At 37.1% G+C, this 17,757-nt stretch overlaps 2 protein-coding genes across 3 annotated transcripts; one reads left to right on the forward strand and one right to left on the reverse strand.

Moving 5' to 3' along the window:
• The first annotated feature begins 263 nt into the window (after nt 1-263).
• On the forward strand, nt 264-8,645 carry LOC147287754 (uncharacterized). Of its 2 annotated transcripts, XR_015121822.1 has the most exons (5): nt 264-580; nt 677-1,331; nt 4,851-7,894; nt 7,984-8,130; nt 8,356-8,645. XR_015121822.1 is itself a non-coding variant. In XM_086241199.1 (4 exons), the coding sequence occupies exons 1-3, from the start codon at nt 549-551 to the stop codon at nt 7,890-7,892; spliced, it is 3,729 nt and encodes a 1,242-aa protein (XP_086097325.1). In that variant the 5' UTR covers nt 264-548; the 3' UTR covers nt 7,893-7,894; nt 7,984-8,291. The 2 variants fall into 2 exon arrangements, 1 of the variants encoding a protein (XP_086097325.1); XM_086241199.1 differs by lacking the exon at nt 8,356-8,645 and having other exon boundaries at nt 7,984-8,291.
• A 122-nt stretch (nt 8,646-8,767) lies between these two features.
• On the reverse strand, nt 8,768-10,595 carry HVA22F (HVA22-like protein F). Its single transcript, XM_086241200.1, has 5 exons — nt 10,430-10,595; nt 9,811-9,837; nt 9,551-9,673; nt 9,204-9,456; nt 8,768-9,036 (listed from the first exon to the last, which is right to left on the reverse strand). The coding sequence occupies exons 1-5, from the start codon at nt 10,474-10,476 to the stop codon at nt 9,010-9,012; spliced, it is 477 nt and encodes a 158-aa protein (XP_086097326.1). The 5' UTR covers nt 10,477-10,595; the 3' UTR covers nt 8,768-9,009.
• Between the last annotated feature and the right edge of the window lie 7,162 nt (nt 10,596-17,757).

Here is a 17,757-nt window from a genome sequence, read left to right on the forward strand (position 1 = left end):
AGATGAGAGACTGAATGCTGTTAAACTAAGTGATTAACTATTTGTAAGACAAAAAATAAAAAATGTCAACATATGAAATTATTGGAGAAGAGAAAAAATGGAGATCGATATATATGAAAATAGATAATAATAAAAAGAGGTAAATGTGGGGGATGGGATGGATGACATTGAGATGGTGTAGTGTTGGATATGTCGGGTCACTTTAGCGTTTGGGTTGGGGTTGGGGTCTCACAGGTCGCTGTCAGTCATAAATAAGGGGAAAGCAAAGTGCTGAGTAGCCTCTGAGAGAGAGAGAGAGAGAGAGAGCAAGAAAGAGAAAAATACCACCACCAGCTGCACCACCAGCTCTTCTTCCATATCAGTCTGTCTCTCTGTCGTCCTTCCCTCTCTCGAGCGGGAAAATAATGTAATAACATCCAATACAATACAACCAAACAAAACTAAAACCCTCTCTCTCTCTCCATCTCTATCTCTATCCTATTTTTCATTTCCACAACCAGCTCTAAGCTCTAAGCTCTCAACCTCATCCTCTCTCTCTCAAAACGACGATGGCTGTGGCGTTTGAAGGCTTCTCCATCCGGTAAGTTGTTGTTAGTTGTAACTAACTAGTCGATGCAGTACATCGATATCTGGATATTTAATTTGTGATTTGTTGGTTTGTTTGGTTGTTGCGCAGAGAGTATGTGGCGAAGGTGAGGAGCGTGGATGTCCTGAAATGCTGTCCCTTCGCTGCTGCAGACTCCAAAGAAAGAGCCGAGTCCTTGCTGCCTCCGATCACTGTCACCAAATTCAAGTGGTGGTCCCACGAGCTCCACCGCTTAAGATCCACTCAAGAGATAACGCTTCTCAACAAAGAGAGCTCAGATATTCCCCGAAACGACATCCAATTCGCTGTCGCACCACCACCGCAGAAAGTAGCGGCGCCGCCCGAGTTGCTTTGTCCGGTTTGTAAAGAGTTTTCGGCGGCGACTGTCAATGCTGTGAACGCGCACATCGACGGCTGTCTCGCACACGCGTCGAGGAGGGAGGACCGGAGGAAGCAGATGTCGAGGAAGGCCAAATCCAAGCCGCTCAAGAAGAGATCCATTGCTGAGATTTTCGCCGTGGCGCCGCAGATCCAAGCCGCGCTTCATGTTAGTGAGGAAGAAGAAGAAGAAGAAGATGGTGATGATCATCATCAACTTGTTTGTAGCAGTGTTTCAAGGTTGAAGGCGAAGAAGGTAAAGAAAAGGAAGATTAAGGAGAAGAAAAGGGTATTGGAAGAGAATGGTATGGCGGTTGTTGCCAACAAGTTGAAGATGAAGATGAAGAAGAATAATAAGAAGAGGAAGGTATGTGATAATTTGTATTACCATAAAATTATGCTATCATTTTTGCTGTATTTCCGTAATTCATGCCATAAATTAATTGTTGTTGATTAGTACTACTGTAGTCTTGTGAGCCTTGGGGGTTGATTGCTGCAGTGTTCTCCATGGCTTGTTTTTCTTTTTCTCTCTCTCTTTTTTTACACTTTGTGCATAAAATTACTGCTGAAAAAGCTGCTGAAACACTGCAATACGCTTGAGGACGAGAGGGGCAGCGGCCTTGTTGCTGTGAATGTACTTTTTTTTTTTTTTTTTTTGTGTCAACTACGCGGCAATGAGGCTCTCTCAGTGTACAGAAAAAAAAAAAAAAAGTTAAAAAGCAGTTAGAGATCGATTATGGGTTCTTATTTTGGGAGGATTTCATCGGGTTATGGAGGGGCTTGTGGTGCTCCAGCTGTAGTGCCCTACTACGTACAATTACGGATCGATTGGGCACAAAGTTCTTTTATAGGGTCGGAGATTTTTTGTCCTCTGGTATATCAAGTGTATCGTAGCCTAATGATGCTGTTTTTACCCCACTGTTTTAGACTCTTAGTAATCTTTTTTGGGCCTTGGGGCAGCTCTATTTTTGATCAGGTGGCTAATATTATTGATACAGATTGATGGGATCATGGGATGTGATAGATAGATCGAGATAGATTGTGAAGTGATGCTTGAAATTGTGATAATTTGAAGATGGGATTAAGAGTTTTTTAATATGGGAACGGGATTCTCTTCAGTCTTCATCTGGAGATGCAGTACCGAATGGTCAACAATTCATAATATTATCATTAATTTCTCTGGTGTACGTAATCAATTGACAGTGTTATTTTTGTATGTTCTTCTTGGTAGTTGTGGTTGAGAGAGAGAGAGTCCATTGGTAATTGGTGTTTGATTGTCTTTCATTTTGGAGCTTCTCGTTGGCTTTGGGATTTGGCGTTGGAATATCTAAAGTGGGTCTTGTAACCTCTTTCGATTCCCACCATGTGTGCTAGCTGATGATACTTGTACAGCTAGCTTATGCTCAGCTAGACATGTATATCTTTGAGAATCCGAGAGTTGGCGATGTTGGCACTGGCAGTTTTGTTATCTAGCGGGTCCACCAATATTTCAACTTCTGAACAAAAGATATCGATATGTATAACTTGCAGTGTTTGTAAGGGTTACAGCAGGTTGTGGAGGGCGGTTTGGGATGTTGCTCCAGCTCTTCAGTAGGGGTTTGGTGGAGAGGGTTTTATCAGTTGAGGGATTTTGTCTCTTGGTTTAGACTTTAGCAAGAGACAATTGTATCACATAATTCAAGGAGATAATCAACGAGACCTTGAAATCGGTGAGATGTTGATCAGATGGCCGGGATTTGATTCGATAATTTGAATGTTGTACAATGGTGGAGTTATGAATGCTAGATATGGCCTTTGGGATGGCGTTTTAGATGTCTAGTGGGATCTTTAAGTAGTCATTAATTTGGAAGGAGTACTGACATTGAAGTGCTAGATATATATGTATGTATGTGGAGGTGAAGTCCATGCTTCTGTCATCATATGTCATCAGAATAGTGTGACTCCAAAGGTGAAGGATCATTATCACATGGACAATATCATGTTAAGTGGAGTTTATTTTGCCTTCATTAGCTATTTGGCTGGATATTGTTTCTTGAAATCTTGGAATTATGTAAGAAAGAGAGATTGAATGGGTGTTAATTTGTCTTTGCATTTGGAGCTTTCTTGGTTTTGCATTGTCAATTAATCTTTAAGGCATGGTCTGATAGTTTGAATGGATGATACCGAAGAATTACATTTCAATCCAGAAGATGAATTGGCCTAATTGTTTTAAGATAAAGATCATTATATCAATGGGTCATTATATCATTAGTTGAAGAAACTCATTCTGAGAGAAGGATCGATAGACATTATGAACCTTGGTCAATCTTGTTTGAATCACCTATGACCATTGAAGGATTAATGTGAATGTTACTTTTGATTGAGAGCAAATGGTCTGGACAAGAAAGTGTCTACGAAGTTGCTAGTTTTGATAAGAAAATGATTGTTTTGGAATACATGCACTGGCAAGTTAGAAGCATTTGTAATGGAGTTGGAGATATCATCTTATTTGGAATGTAGCTGAATTTCGAGACAGCACGCTTTATGCTGGATATATGGTCAAAATGACTTAAAGTTGTGATTGGGTTGACTGGATCTCTTTGATTGAAATTTTCAGTCTTCAGTTGAAAATTAAAGTGTTAATTGTTGCTAAGAAGAAACTTCAGCTGAGGTGTTTTCTTTTGTGGATGTTTAAAAGTTTGATATACTCTATATTTATGGAATCTTCATGTGCAGTTGATACAACCTTGAGGAGCTGCACTATAAAATGAAGTTGTACTGTTTTTTCATTGGCATTTAATAGAAAAAGGTTTTGAAAAACAGTCATTGCATTTTGCTAGTTGTTAGTATGCAATGATTCTACTGTTTTCTTTTTCTGGTTTCAATTGAAGAGTCCAACAACCTATGAATCTTGATATATTTTAATAGAGATAATTTACTGTATTCAACTCTTATTGTGTCCTTATTTTTTGTTTTTATTTTCTTGGTTATCAACCCCCCCTCCTCATGCGCATGTAATGCGTGCCTTTAGGTTAGAGCTTCAAATCCATTTGGTGGTTGAAGAGACTTGGAAAATAAGAGAAACTTACATGCAATGCCTTCAAGTGAGTTATCTGCAATATGATTGATATGGCAATCTAAAATACTAATTTATTTAGTCCAGTAATCCCTTGGCACACAAGATAGCTGTAATAATTTAATACGTAAATTGACATTGTAGCTAGAGAAATAATTTCCAATGCTTTTATTTTCCAAGTATAATTGAATGCTTATGAACAATTTTAAAACATAATTTCACAAGAAAGCAAATTTTTAATTTACAAATTTAGTCTCATGCTAGAGTAGCACCCTTTCGAGATAAAGTGAGAGAGAAAAGATTATCGTAGTTTGGACATGATTGGTTGATTATCAAAGGGATTCTAGACTATTTTATAGATTAATTTGTAGCATGATTGGTTAATTAATAAAATTTTTGGTTTCTCTATATTTGTACACTTCGCTTTCTCTTGAGAATCAACAAGTTCATAGAAGTCTTTGGTTTCTGGTATTTTAAAAAGGGAATCAACAGTTTTCAAGGAAAATTGTAGGTTGTTTTATCTTCTCTATACTGTTTATACGCTTTGTTGCGTCATAAGTTAGCTTCTGCAGAAACAATTAACTCATATTCAATGCTACAAATTTCATGTCCTTTCATGATCAGTATATGTTATAAATGACATCTTACTCCTAAGCCATAGTTATATTAATATATGCTTCATATATTAATACACTTGATTGCCTTATACTAATACCAAGGAGTTGGTCAGTTATTATGTAAATTTATAGTTTCTGAAATTTGAACTTTGTTAATGTGTTATGATTAAAGGATTTATATGCAATGGTGTAATGACTTCCTTGTCTGAATCAGGAGAATTCTTGCAAACTCAAATTGCAAACTCCAGTCAATTTTGCCAAAAAGCTGAATAAGAGGTTTGCAATGGACATTTTGGATGCTGCAACTGTCTGTGCAAGGACACCGAATCTGAAATATTTGTCTACACAGAAGCAAAAAGTAGTTCAAACTTCCAAATTGATTCCTAAGCATAAAAAACCAATGTTTCCCATACGCAGCATTCTCAAGAATCAAGCTGTTTGTGGGCAGAACTCCACATTTTGCGGCATGCAAGGTGATAGTCAAGCAAATCCATGTGGTACACAACATTCAAAAAGGCATGTTAGGTTTTCTGGCAAGGATGACATACTTGGTCCAAGGAAGAATAGGTGTTCCTCCTTTGAGCATAATACTTCTGGCAACTTATTTTCCGATACCTTCACGAGTTCATCAGAGAAGGACCAGTCTACTGACAGTAATAAAGAAGCAGCCCCCGTGGAGGTAGACAGAAGAGAAAATGATGTTTCAGTTGGCACAGATAACGGAAATGAGGCTTCCAATATAATTGGGAGGAAGCAATTACCTAACATTCCTGATCATGTTGATATACCAAGTTTTCTGAGGCCACATATTACTCATCAAGAACACGTAAATCATTTGCCTGAGAAATCTGTGCCCTCAAGTAGAGTTGCAATTCAAGATAATAATTTGCATATGTTTGATCAAGGCTACCCGACCACCTCACATAAACCTGCATATGCTGGCATTCCTAGAATGATATCTGCTCTAGAAGAACCTAGCGTAAATACTCAAGAAGTTACTGTTTCCAGAGCCTTTGACTCCAGCGGGAAGATGATTGATCATGTTGTACATCCTATCCATGGAGTTTCTGTGATGACTTCAAAGGAAAATACTCGAGCATTTCCTGAACCTTCTTCATCTAATTTCACTTTCAGTGAGAATACAAACGGGAGATTTCCGTTCCTGTCACAATCTGAAATAGACAATATTAGTGATCGTGGTCTGCACTGTCAATCATTATGCCCTCCAATGGACTTGATGAGTGACTCATATCCCTTTCCAGAGTGGAAACAAAGAGCAGTGACCTTTAAGGAAAGGCATTTGGCTGAGGAATTTTTTGGTTTGCCTCTCAATTCACAGGGTGAGCTAATCCAGTTGAGTTCAAGTGGTAGAAGTGGGTTTAACCAGCTGAGGAACTTGAATACTATAACAGGGTCCTCCAGTAGCTTACCTGCTCAGAATTTCACACAGTTAACAAGTAGGGGAGATTATTTGACTGCGTACAACAAGCATTTTGTGGAGAGAGAAGTTCCAAATGATCAGTTAAATTTGTTTCCCATGCAAAATTATGTGAAAGAGAATTCTAGTTTACATTTACCAGATAGGTTAGGTGCTACTTACTTGGAAAGAACTCAAAGAGTAGATATACACCAGCCTTATTTTGAGAGCAGAAGTAGCCACTCTTTCCGTCCACTTGATTCAGACCTGAACCTGATCAATATCTCTTTCAATGGATGCAGACAATTTGACCAGGTACAGAACCAAACGATAGGCGGAATGATTCCCAAGGAAAACTCAGGTCACATGTCACCTAATACGAATCAACAAACAATGCGGTTAATGGGAAAAGATGTTGCAATTGGTAAGAGTAGCAGAGAGCTTCAAGGATTTGAGGATGAGGTTTGGATGGATAAGGAAATTATAACGGAGCATTGTCCTTCAAGTACTGCCTTGCATAATTCTTCATTGAACAGGAATTTCCAGCAGAATTGGTTTCCACACACAGCAGCAGGAAAGTTGAAAGAAACTGTAGCGCAGTCTTTTGAAATTCACAGTGAACAAGCCCCGCTGAGAAGTTTACTGATGAAAGCTCCAGAGTCAACGTTTCCTCACCCTTTCTACAACTGGCAAAGTAATTCAGTGTTTCAAAATGGCAACCTCACCGACAACAGAAGTCCAAGTTCGCATTTGCTCCATTTTGCTCAGTTACCCACCTCCCCTGCAATGTATAATGGGGTTCCCAGCTTCCAAGAGCCTTTCATATCTGGAGCTAAATCTCTACAATCTCTACAGTTTGGCTCTCAACTACCTGTATTATCTACTCCACAAAATACCTGTGGGCATGGGGTTTTGATCAGACCTGCTGAATTCAGTTACAAGCAGAATCCACCTCATTTTACCAAATCAACATTTACTTTTCCTTTTCTAAATCCAGAATGTAGAGAAAATGTCCGGCCACCATGGTTTGAGAGCTCCTCTAAGGGTCTGCCCCCTTGGTTGTTACATGCAACACTACAGGGAAAACCTCCAATTACAGCTTCTCAAGCTTTTCCAAATTTGGGTAGCAAACACCATCAGCATATTATGCCCAGATCTAATGTTTTTAATGCTCCATCCATGCAACATTCATCTGAAATTTCTTATCCTTACAATTCAGTGGCCTTTCATTCACAAGTGAAGAGTTCACCTAGTCTGGCGACTACAGTTCTGCCTCCACTTGGTCCTGTCATTCCAGGAGTAAGACCAACCTCTGCCATCATGGGAAACAGAAACAGAATCAAGGTCAAAGACAGATTGAAATCAAAAGCTTTTGGTATCAAAGATCCTTATCCCTGCAAGAAAACAAAGAAGAGACTTGGAGTGAAAGCAGTTGATTCAACAAAGCCTCCTAACATACTGAACTTAGAATTGCAAGAAAAGATGAGTGCTGTGGCAGGATCGTCAACAAGAAATTTTATCAGTGACATGCAGTCTAATTTGAGAGAACTTAACCTTGACTCAAGTGGGAAGAAAGCAAGTGGTTTGGGAGGTAGCCTAAATGAAACTCAAAAGGATGGATTTGGAGCTTTCGGCATTGAGTCTTCCAAAGTGGATGGTATATTGAGACCGGGTCCCATTAAACTATGTGCAGGAGCAAAACACATCCTAAAACCCACTCAAAATGTGGATCAGGATAACTCCAGGCCGATCCATTCAACTATCCCTTTTGTTGCAGTAACTAATGGTTGTAGAGAACCAGAACCTAAGAAGAAATCAACAAAGATTTACAGGTTTTAGAAGTAGGTTTTATCAACCATAAACTTTTTCCTTCCCCCACATTCTTTTGAACTGTCATGCTTAATGACATCACATTTTGTGAATGCAACAGGATCACTACCTAGGCCAAGATACAAGACTGTTCATATATGAATACCTGAGAAGCTGAGTTCAAAGGACTTCAGGTCATTGCGCTTGCAGTACCAACTCCAATTAACTGTTGAAAACTTTGCAACTTAACATCTTTTTCTTCAGTCATGTATTGTCCATGTGGTATCTGTAAAATATGGCAGTGCAATAGTGGCTTATGGTTTTGTGCTTATCTTACAATTTATTTCTTTTCAAACTAAATCTGTATCTGAAATTCTACTGGGTGATTATTGTTTTCTTAACTACGTATATGAATTGTTCAAAGAAATATATTTTGCTGATGCAATATGCATGTGAAAATCTTAATCCTTTTGTTTTATCTTGGTTTTTCAAGGTACAAATTTTGGATAGGTAGCATTTTCTCCAATGCTTTAGAGAAGTTACCATATAAACTTCTAATGCCAAACTGATCATCCCGAAAGAAGATTACAAAAATTAGAAGCTGCAGTTAACATGAACAGTACTTGCATGTACACTTTATGTTAGTGTTTGTTGTATTATGCTTGATATACATTGTTCGATTCGTTTTTTATAGTTGATTAAGCTACATGTGGGAAGTATTAGTGTGTGTGTGTTGTGTTAGCTAGGCTTGATATACATAAGCGTATTGTTGATCCTGTTTTCTGTTAGTTGTAACTTGACAATTCGAGGGTGATGATAGGACTAATTAATAATGTTGCAATCATTTATAATGGAACTCTTATCTCAAATCTGGCAAAAGGGTTTTGATTCAGTCATAAAACACATCCCGCGCACCAAGAACAAGAACTACCATTTCATGCCTATATAATGTTTCATTGATAACGTTTCATTAATTGTCACAGGGAATTAACATTAATTGTTGCTTCTTTGTTTCATAATTTCCATCTTCACATAGACAAAGACCATGCATATACACAAGACCAACTCATGATATCTTGCGATTCAGATTCCCTTCTATATATCTTTGCAGTTACGTATACAAATTATTCGATCCCATATCTCCTGATCAGTACTTTCTAGCTTCTTTTTCAGCCTGCAAAATTAACCCAGAAGATATATCAGTAAAACTAGCTAGCTCTTTGAATCATCGACACATAATTTAAGTTGACCTTATCCCAACTAGAAAGACATGCATGCATGCATAAAAGATAGTCATGATGATGATGATTATGATTGATTCAATATAATATTATAGTTTACCGCTTTGACGACTCTCTCAAAAGCATCAACTCCATGTTGATCGATGAAATGTTCAACGGACTTTCTTGCATCGAGGCTCATCATTTGGAGGACCTTCTTCTGGCCCTCTGGATGGTTTGAGCTCATCGTCAGATACCCCCCAAGCTTCACATACTTCCTCACAACACTCTCATATATATAGGCTGCCCCATTGAAAATTGGCAACACCAACCACATGCAAAACAACAGCTTCATGTACGGCCAGATTGGAATCCTGCATGCAGCACCCAAATAGTAATTAATTAACATGCATGGTTTTGTTTTTTTATCATGTAAAATCGGTGGGATACGATGTGAAAATTGCATACCAAGCCAGGACTTTCCCACACGAAAGCTCGAATAATGTTATGAAAGAATATAAAACCCAGTATGTTAGCCACTGCTGATCGTCAAGTGCAGAAGGGCTCTCGATTGCTCTCATTGATGCATATCTGTTCATATATCCATATGGAGAAACAAATGTTATGTTAGTCGTCGTGCCTTGTTGCCTCTTTTCGATCACTAATGGATTCTGATCGAAAAGTACATCATTTTTATTAAGATATATATCCTTAATTTGTATACTTACAAAGGATAAAGAAGCATCACTCCTGGCCTGAAGGTCAAAAGCAAAAATCAAAATTAGTTCTTGTTAATTAGGACTTGAAAATATATATTATATATAGATGGAAATTTTCATTGGTAGCTAGCTAGAGATGAATCATCAATCAGTTTTCAACTTTCAAACATGGTGATATACATAAGATGGTCATGTATAAACATGAAAGACTGAAATTCAACAGGAAAATATATATCTTAGTATTACTGATTTTATGTATGTAACAGATCGACTAGGATTATTAATATTCCTGCAGCAACCGTTGGTTTCCATCAGCATTGCAACATGAATATAACAAATATGTCATGCTTATGGCAATTAATGCACGTTTATTTTGACCAATAAATACAAATAGCGTTGATGCCCAAAAGCTAGCGTCTAGTAAAATATCTCTATAAAAATTAAAGAAATTAAGATATCATATAAGATGAAAATTTATATATGCATTTTGACATTTATGTAGGTTCCCTCACTTTTCATATAAAATTATGGGACGTGAGTGTGTGACGGATGTATGATAATAAGAGATTGATATGATAATTGTGAGAATAATACTTATACGTACGTTATGACCCACTAAAGACTTTACCCGATTAATGTATCCAAATGCTTAGCAATCGCTCCAAGAACACCCATAATGCTGATGAAATGCTAAATCTGTGGTCCGGTAGTTGTAATTGCCTCACAAAGCAAGCTGCGATTATAATTCTCAGTGAGATGGTGGGAAAGTATGAGACATATTACATATATGCCCGGTATTTAAAGGTTTGCAGGATGTAAGCTTGATGAAGCCAAGTAAAGAATTTTTGCAATCAGAGGTTTTCTTTGGATATACGAACATGTCATGACATTATATATCTCAGATATTCGATCTCATCAATATTGGAACATATACCTTACCTTTCTTTCTCTTGTAACTTTTCTCTCATTTTTAAAGCTACTTTTACGTTAGCATCTTTATATGTTTCAGTTTTTTACCTTTGTTGCCAAATGACTTAGCCACGCAATGCATGCAAATGGTTCTTTAATTTCCAAACAAAACCCTTCCTGCAAGGTTCGATCAACTCCTCACCTGATATATATATTTTAATTAAAAGGTTAATTAATCGAAGAAGTGGTAAGTATTATTAATACATATATATATACAAATTTAATGTTTTAAAGAGTTGCCAATTGACCCTGATTAATCAAAACATAATTAATTTATACTGCAAGCTCAACTTAATTGTTATTCCTTCTCGTGCATACATTGTGCACGAAATTAAAAATCCCTAGCTAATGTTAATGTGATATATTTTTATATATACTAGTGAGGTTGCCTAACATATAGCATATAATTGATGCATGCTTATACATATGATATGGTCATTGGTCAATAAATAAATAAAACATGAGAGAGAGAGAGAGAGAGAGAGAGAGAGAGAGAGAGAGAGAGAGAGAGAGAGAGTGAAAAAAGAAGACGGTGAATTGGTAATAAAAATGAAGGAGAAAGCAAACCCTAATGGCTAATACCAATCAGAAGTGAAAAAGTCGTAAAGTTGGTGGTAATAAAGAGGGTGGTGAAAGAATCAAGGCATGAGGAGACAGGTGGGGAAGGGGCAGGGTACAACTACAACAAGACTTTATTTTGTGGTCCAAATTAACACAGTATCCTTCCTTAATTATTCCAAAAGCTTTCATCATTGTATGCTTATATGTACTTTTGTGCATTAACTTCATATGGTAAGCAAATTGCCCAATACCCCCGCTGCTCTTCTAGTGCGTGCCACCCACGCTTCGTATTTCATACTTGGTGCGCATGTGATCTATGGTCAATTAGAGGATTTTTTATTTATTTTTTATTAACAACTGTGATTCATGGGTTTTAAATTCAGGATCCCTTATGATAATATATCAAAGAGTATATTTTTGCTCACCACAAAAAAATAATGCTAAGCATTACCACAAAAGTAAATCCATATAAAGTCCATTTTTACTCATCACAATATGTCCCTCATGGTTGTAATTAGGCAACACACCTCTTAGCGAGAAAATCACTTGTGTTATCTAAATACCATGTTAGGGTTTAAGATCGACTCAATGGCTCACTAATGTATTGTTGGAGGGTTTTTCCTCTTTATTAATAAAATCTCTATCTTGCCAAAAAAAGAAGAAGATTATTTTCAACAAATTTTGTCAATATGTAAACTTACATATTATGTATGTGTGTACACACATTCTTTCTCCCATATTCTAACATACTATTTATGCATATGTAATGTGCATATACATCTTTTATCTTACAAATCTTCTCACGTACTATTTACGCGACCAGTACTTACTATAAGAAAAATTGTACTTACTCCATCACATGTAAGTTTTTCTTTCCTATTAAGTATGTTGCATTAGAGGAGGGTGGTATTGGTCACTCTTTTCATACTATTATATGTAATGTGTATTGTGATGGTAACCAAACAACATCTTTTAAGCAAGTATATGCTCATGTTTTCTCATTTATAAGTGTGGGTTGAATCAATCCCCACTTAACTATCTAAATTCTAATGTACTAAGTTCTATACTAACTAAATAACGTAATTCTTCCAAAGAAAAAAAAAATGGAAAAAAATGTCGCTAATTCTCACTAGTAGAGTCTAGTGCATATGCATCAAGTGGCCTGTTTCATGGTGCAGAGGAGTCAGAACACAAGCAGCTCACTAAAGCAAACAAGCTCTGTACTTTGTAGACCCAGCTACAGTAATCAAGGTAAAGGGTAAAGCCTAGCACACGCCACACCTACGTAAATCATCTGAGTTTCATCAAATAATGCCTTGCCATGTGGGACCCACTTTATCAGTTTATCTTCCGAAAGCTTTACCTTGTGCTCTTATCTAATTATCTTAGTACAAATAGAACTGTACAAGAGTAACAAGACATGGCTACTTGGTAACTTGGTAACTTGGTTGGTTGGCTAGTGGCTACAGCCTAAGGGTGGAATTCTGGCCGAAAACCGAAACCGACTGACTATTGACTAATCGGTTGTCTACCGGTTTGGTAGTTGCGTGGGAGTATTCGATTTTGGTTGTCCAATCAAACTGCTTGGACAAGATTGGGGGTCGATAGCAGTAGGGGTGGGTTCGGATCGGTAACCGAACCGAAACTCCTAAACGGTTTTGTGTTGGTTTCTCTAAATCAGTTCGGTTACTGATCGAATTCCACCCCTACTACAGCCTTCCACAAACTCAAAAGCTCCATGAAGGATTGAAGGGCCACATGACCCTTGTTAATTTAGCTCACATAGGCCATTGAGCCATTAAAGTAATAGTACCTAAACTTTGCACATCACAATCTGTTTCCCAATAAAAAAAACAAAAGAAAAAACCTTGTTCACAAATATAATGTCCATGAAAATTATGAAAGAGTGAATGGAAACACAAACATTAAAATTACAAGGAAATTTATTTTCAATAAAAATTACAAGTTAATTGAAATTAAATATAGTAGAAGAAAAAATAACTTTTTTTTTTTATATGGGTCACCAAAATTAAAAGATGTTTTTTGAATATAAAAATAGTAAATTGGCATCTTATCCAAAAATACAAAATATGGGTCTTTTAGCTTATAACTTATAAGTGCTAGTGCGTACGGCCGTACCATGACCAAAATTCCACTTCTTCCTTCTATTATATATTTCTATGTTATTTTTTACATACACAGACTCTAACTGTCACCCCCAAATGCTATCTTCTCTCTCTTCACTCCTATCTCTCTCAACCAAGTATTTCCAAAGGTGGGGGTGGTGGCTCCTGTGTTCCTCATAGGCCCACCGCTCCTACCCCCGCCACATCTTCCTTTTCATTTTTTTCTTTGTTTATGGGATACTCTCCTCCTTATTTGTGAGAGCTTTTTCATCTTTTCATGTGAGTATTTTTATCTCAATAAATGAGAGCTTTTCTGATCGCTCTAGTTTGGTCTATCTGTGGTGTTGTGCGTTATTTGCGTATTGCACAACGTTGGATCCTGCTTTAGCGACGTTTAGTTGCTCTATGAAGTTCTTTCTACCAGTTTAATTGGCTCTGGTTCTCGTTACGCAGTGTAGGGAGGTTACTATGCTCGCCAGTATCGATTCTGCCAGTTACTACTGCCTAATCTGCCACCTTGGGCTATTGTCATACTCAATTTAGAGATATTGGTTGAATTGTGGACCCAAACGCAATTAGTTCGCTAATTTCTACGGTGTTTCACTGGCTTCGTTTGGTGGCTGTAGTGTCTGCTCGATGCCAATGTTACGAGATTAGACTCTTATTTTATTGTAAGCGTTTTAATGCAATGTTATTGTTTTATAAAAAAAAAAAAAATTTATGTTATTTAAAAAACAAAAAACAAAAAACAAAAAAACAAAAAACAAAAAAGGAAACAAATTTCCTTTTAGAAGCAGGGGTAGAATAGTAATTTAACGAAGTTCTTGCTTCGTTACCCCTTCCCTCTGTTTCGCGCCTTCTTTCTAAAATTGTAAGAATACAATTCTACACTGCCACTCTCTCTCCTTCTCACTCTAACAGAAAGCCTCGCTCAAACCCTAACCCTAACCGCAACCCTAATTCTCTTCACCTCTCTTGCAAACTTGGCTTTGGTTAAGCTTCTTCGTCCACTGTACGGCTTCAAACCCTATTCTTATTATTTTCTCGTTTGTTATTCTTTTAAAATTTCGTTAATTTAGTTTCATATTTTAATTTTTTGAGAGCTCGAACCCTAAAATTATTGTCTGGCTCCGGCTCCGAATGTTATTTGGGGCTTTATTACATCTGTGTTTCTTGTGGTAATTATGTTAATATTTATATGTTCCGATTCCGATCGAGAACCGTAATAGGGTTGTAAAGTGGGCCCTTTTTACCCGATTGGTAGTGACCCTGTTCGAGTCGGTTGGGTCAGCGCGTCCTGGCCGCTCTTATCCAGTACCGATCCGGCGAGATCCAGGAGCTCGTCTTTGACTCTTTCCCAAATTCTCCCCTTCTGAAAGTCCGACTCACCATCTTTCTCTAGGACTGGACCCGGGTCCAATTCTCGGGTCAAATTTCCAGAACCTAAATACGTTTTGTTTGATTCTTATTTCTTTAATGCTCTCTTCTCTTTGCTTCTGTATAGCAAAAGCTCCTGAGGCATTGAAGAGGATAAAGATGCTTTCTTTTTGGTTCTCCCAAACAGCATAAATCAAAGAATTATTTTTCCTTAGTCATCTTAATGCACTTCTTATCAATATACTGCAAACCCGGATATGAAATTTTCCTGAGGGCCATTTTCTGCTGTAGTTTTGTTGGGCTTGGCATAGTAAATTTTCTAATGCATGGTTGCTTTGTATATTGCAGTACATGCAAATTGAATGTCATAGCTATTTTATGACAACCCTTTTGTCCATTCTTGTAGAGAGTGTAGTCTGCCTGTATTGCGTTTTATGTTCTGTGCTAGGCAGGCATAACACCTTTCTATATACGCTTAAGTTGGCTGTAAAGCATGCATTTTTAACTGTCAACTCCTATTCTCCTGAGTCCTGAGTCCTGCCCAATTATTGGTGGTGTGTTTTCTTATATATGCCTATACACACATTTCTATCTTCAACACATGTGGTGGTGAACTGTAACATTTTGGAACTAACCCTTACTATCAAATCCATTTTCTGATGAAAGAAGTACAAGAAATTAGTCATCTGCCTAAAAAGATAACCTGAGTATTATGGGCTTATTTTCAATGATTCATGCTCGTTTTACTTGGTGATGTGTCAAATTGTGTCTCAGACATTGGGTCATATTTTTCATATCATATGAATGTTCCATTCTGTTATGTGCCTTTTCTTTAAGCATGTCAAGGTCCAATTCTTTGAACTGGGTGATCATGTTTTTGAGAAATTTGTTACTTGAAAATCCCCATCACTTATTCCTCCCATAGTGTATTTTTGCACCTTAACTGTTGCCGGTTGGATATGAGTGTCCTGTTGATTATCATCCAACAATCCACATGGTTCTCATCTCACCATCAATCTTATAAGGAAGCCATTCCCACATTTTTTGCTAAGTTTTTGAAGTTTTAATTTGAGAACTGTATTTGGAGTAGAAATGTTTGCTGGGTAGCACATCTAAGTATAGACAAGGGTTAGAGAATTAATAGGGTTTGATGGAACAAATCTTGCTGGACCCTAGGTAGCTGGAATGAATATAAGAATCGACGAAGTTGGAAAATATATATTTTTTTAGTGGTCTGCATGAGTGTAGGCTTTGGATCTTTGGTTTTCAAATCTAGGATTGGATTTTATATTGTAGCATCAAAGTTCACTAATTTTTAGGATAAGGGTATTAGTAGATTTAGTTGAACAATTTGCATGTGCTGCGGATTGAAATGATAATAAGAAACTCACAAAGGCATCAGAAACTGTGTGTGGAACTGTGGATTATTTGCCTGTGTATAGGCATGGGTTTTCAAAACGTGCTGTGTACTTAAATGTCTAGACATAGAACTTAAGCAAACAAGCCAACTCTTGTATTTTAGTGTATGAAGCAATATTGACACCCAGATAAAATTGATCCTAGCCATGATCAAGGAACTTAGGTCCAGGAACCTTTTATAAAATTGATCCTAGCCTAGCCATGATTATGAAACTTAGATCCAGGAGCCTTCTTTGCTAGGTGATTCTTCTGCCTTGCAATCTTTGTCTTTCAGCTTTATTGAAAGAGGAATCCTTGGACTTGCAGGCAACTAACAGACATTGTCAATGTCCCGGCCTTACTTTCAAGTTTCAACCTCCCTTAATCCCTCCAACCATTGCACTTCCATAACAAATCTCATAATCCTTGATGCCAAACTTAAAGGACCAGCAAAGAAAAGTAAACTTAATGAAAATCCTTGGAAATTAAAACGAACTCAAGGTAAGAACAACTTAGGAAAGTATAGTGTTATGTTCAAAAGGTTAATTCATTCAAAATGGCAAGCAAAGATTTTTGGTTCAGAAATTGAACTTTAGTGTTTGTAGGAGTGCAGATACAAATGTCTACCACTACTTTATGTTATTTAATTCTGGGTTATTGTAGAAACTTTTTTCTAGAGGTAGTTAGTCATGTCTCTGAGCCTAATATAAATTATTGGGATTGTTTCACTTTATGTTATGTAAAAATGCAAAGACATACATGTCTCACTGCTCCTTTTCATTTTAATTGAGGGCTAATTGATAAATTAAGAAAGGTTGGTAGCTATATACTGTGAGGTTACTCTTCTTCTACCTTTTTTTTCCCAAGTTTTAATTAACTACCTGAATTGGGTTTCTTTACCATTTGTGGAACTCATTTTTGTCGTATTTCTGCATGTTATTGCACTAAAAGTTTGTTTTGGTGCTCAGGTGCATCCTTTTTTTTCTTTTTGGCTTAATGATCATACTACTAATTGTACATATTTATATGTCTTTGATGCGCAGATATTGGTGAAGTACTTAATGCAATGGATATGTCAGATGCTGTAATCGTCAAATCGACCAGATTAAAATCTGTTGTGTGGAATGACTTTGATAGGATTAAAAAAGGTGACACCTGTTTTGCTGTTTGTAGACATTGTAAAAAGAAACTCAGCGGATCAAGTACCAGTGGGACATCACATTTGAGAAATCATTTAATTAGGTGTCAGAGAAGAGCTAATCTTGGCATACCTCAACTCTTTGCAGCCAGAGAAAAGAAAAAGGAAGGAACTGTTACTCTTGCAAATTTCAGTTTAGATCAAGAGCAGAAGAAGGATGAAGTTATTAACCTTGTGAATATTAGATTTGAGCAAGAGCAGGCAAAAGATGACATCATTTACTATGGAACTAGTAACTTTGATCAAAGGCGGAGTAGATTTGATCTTGCTCGAATGATTATTTTACATGGCTATCCATTGGATATGGTTGAGCATGTTGGATTCAGA

This window comes from Dryas octopetala, chromosome 4 (assembly GCF_963921425.1).
Source record: "Dryas octopetala chromosome 4, drDryOcto1.1, whole genome shotgun sequence".
Classification (NCBI taxonomy): Eukaryota; Viridiplantae; Streptophyta; class Magnoliopsida; order Rosales; family Rosaceae; genus Dryas; species Dryas octopetala.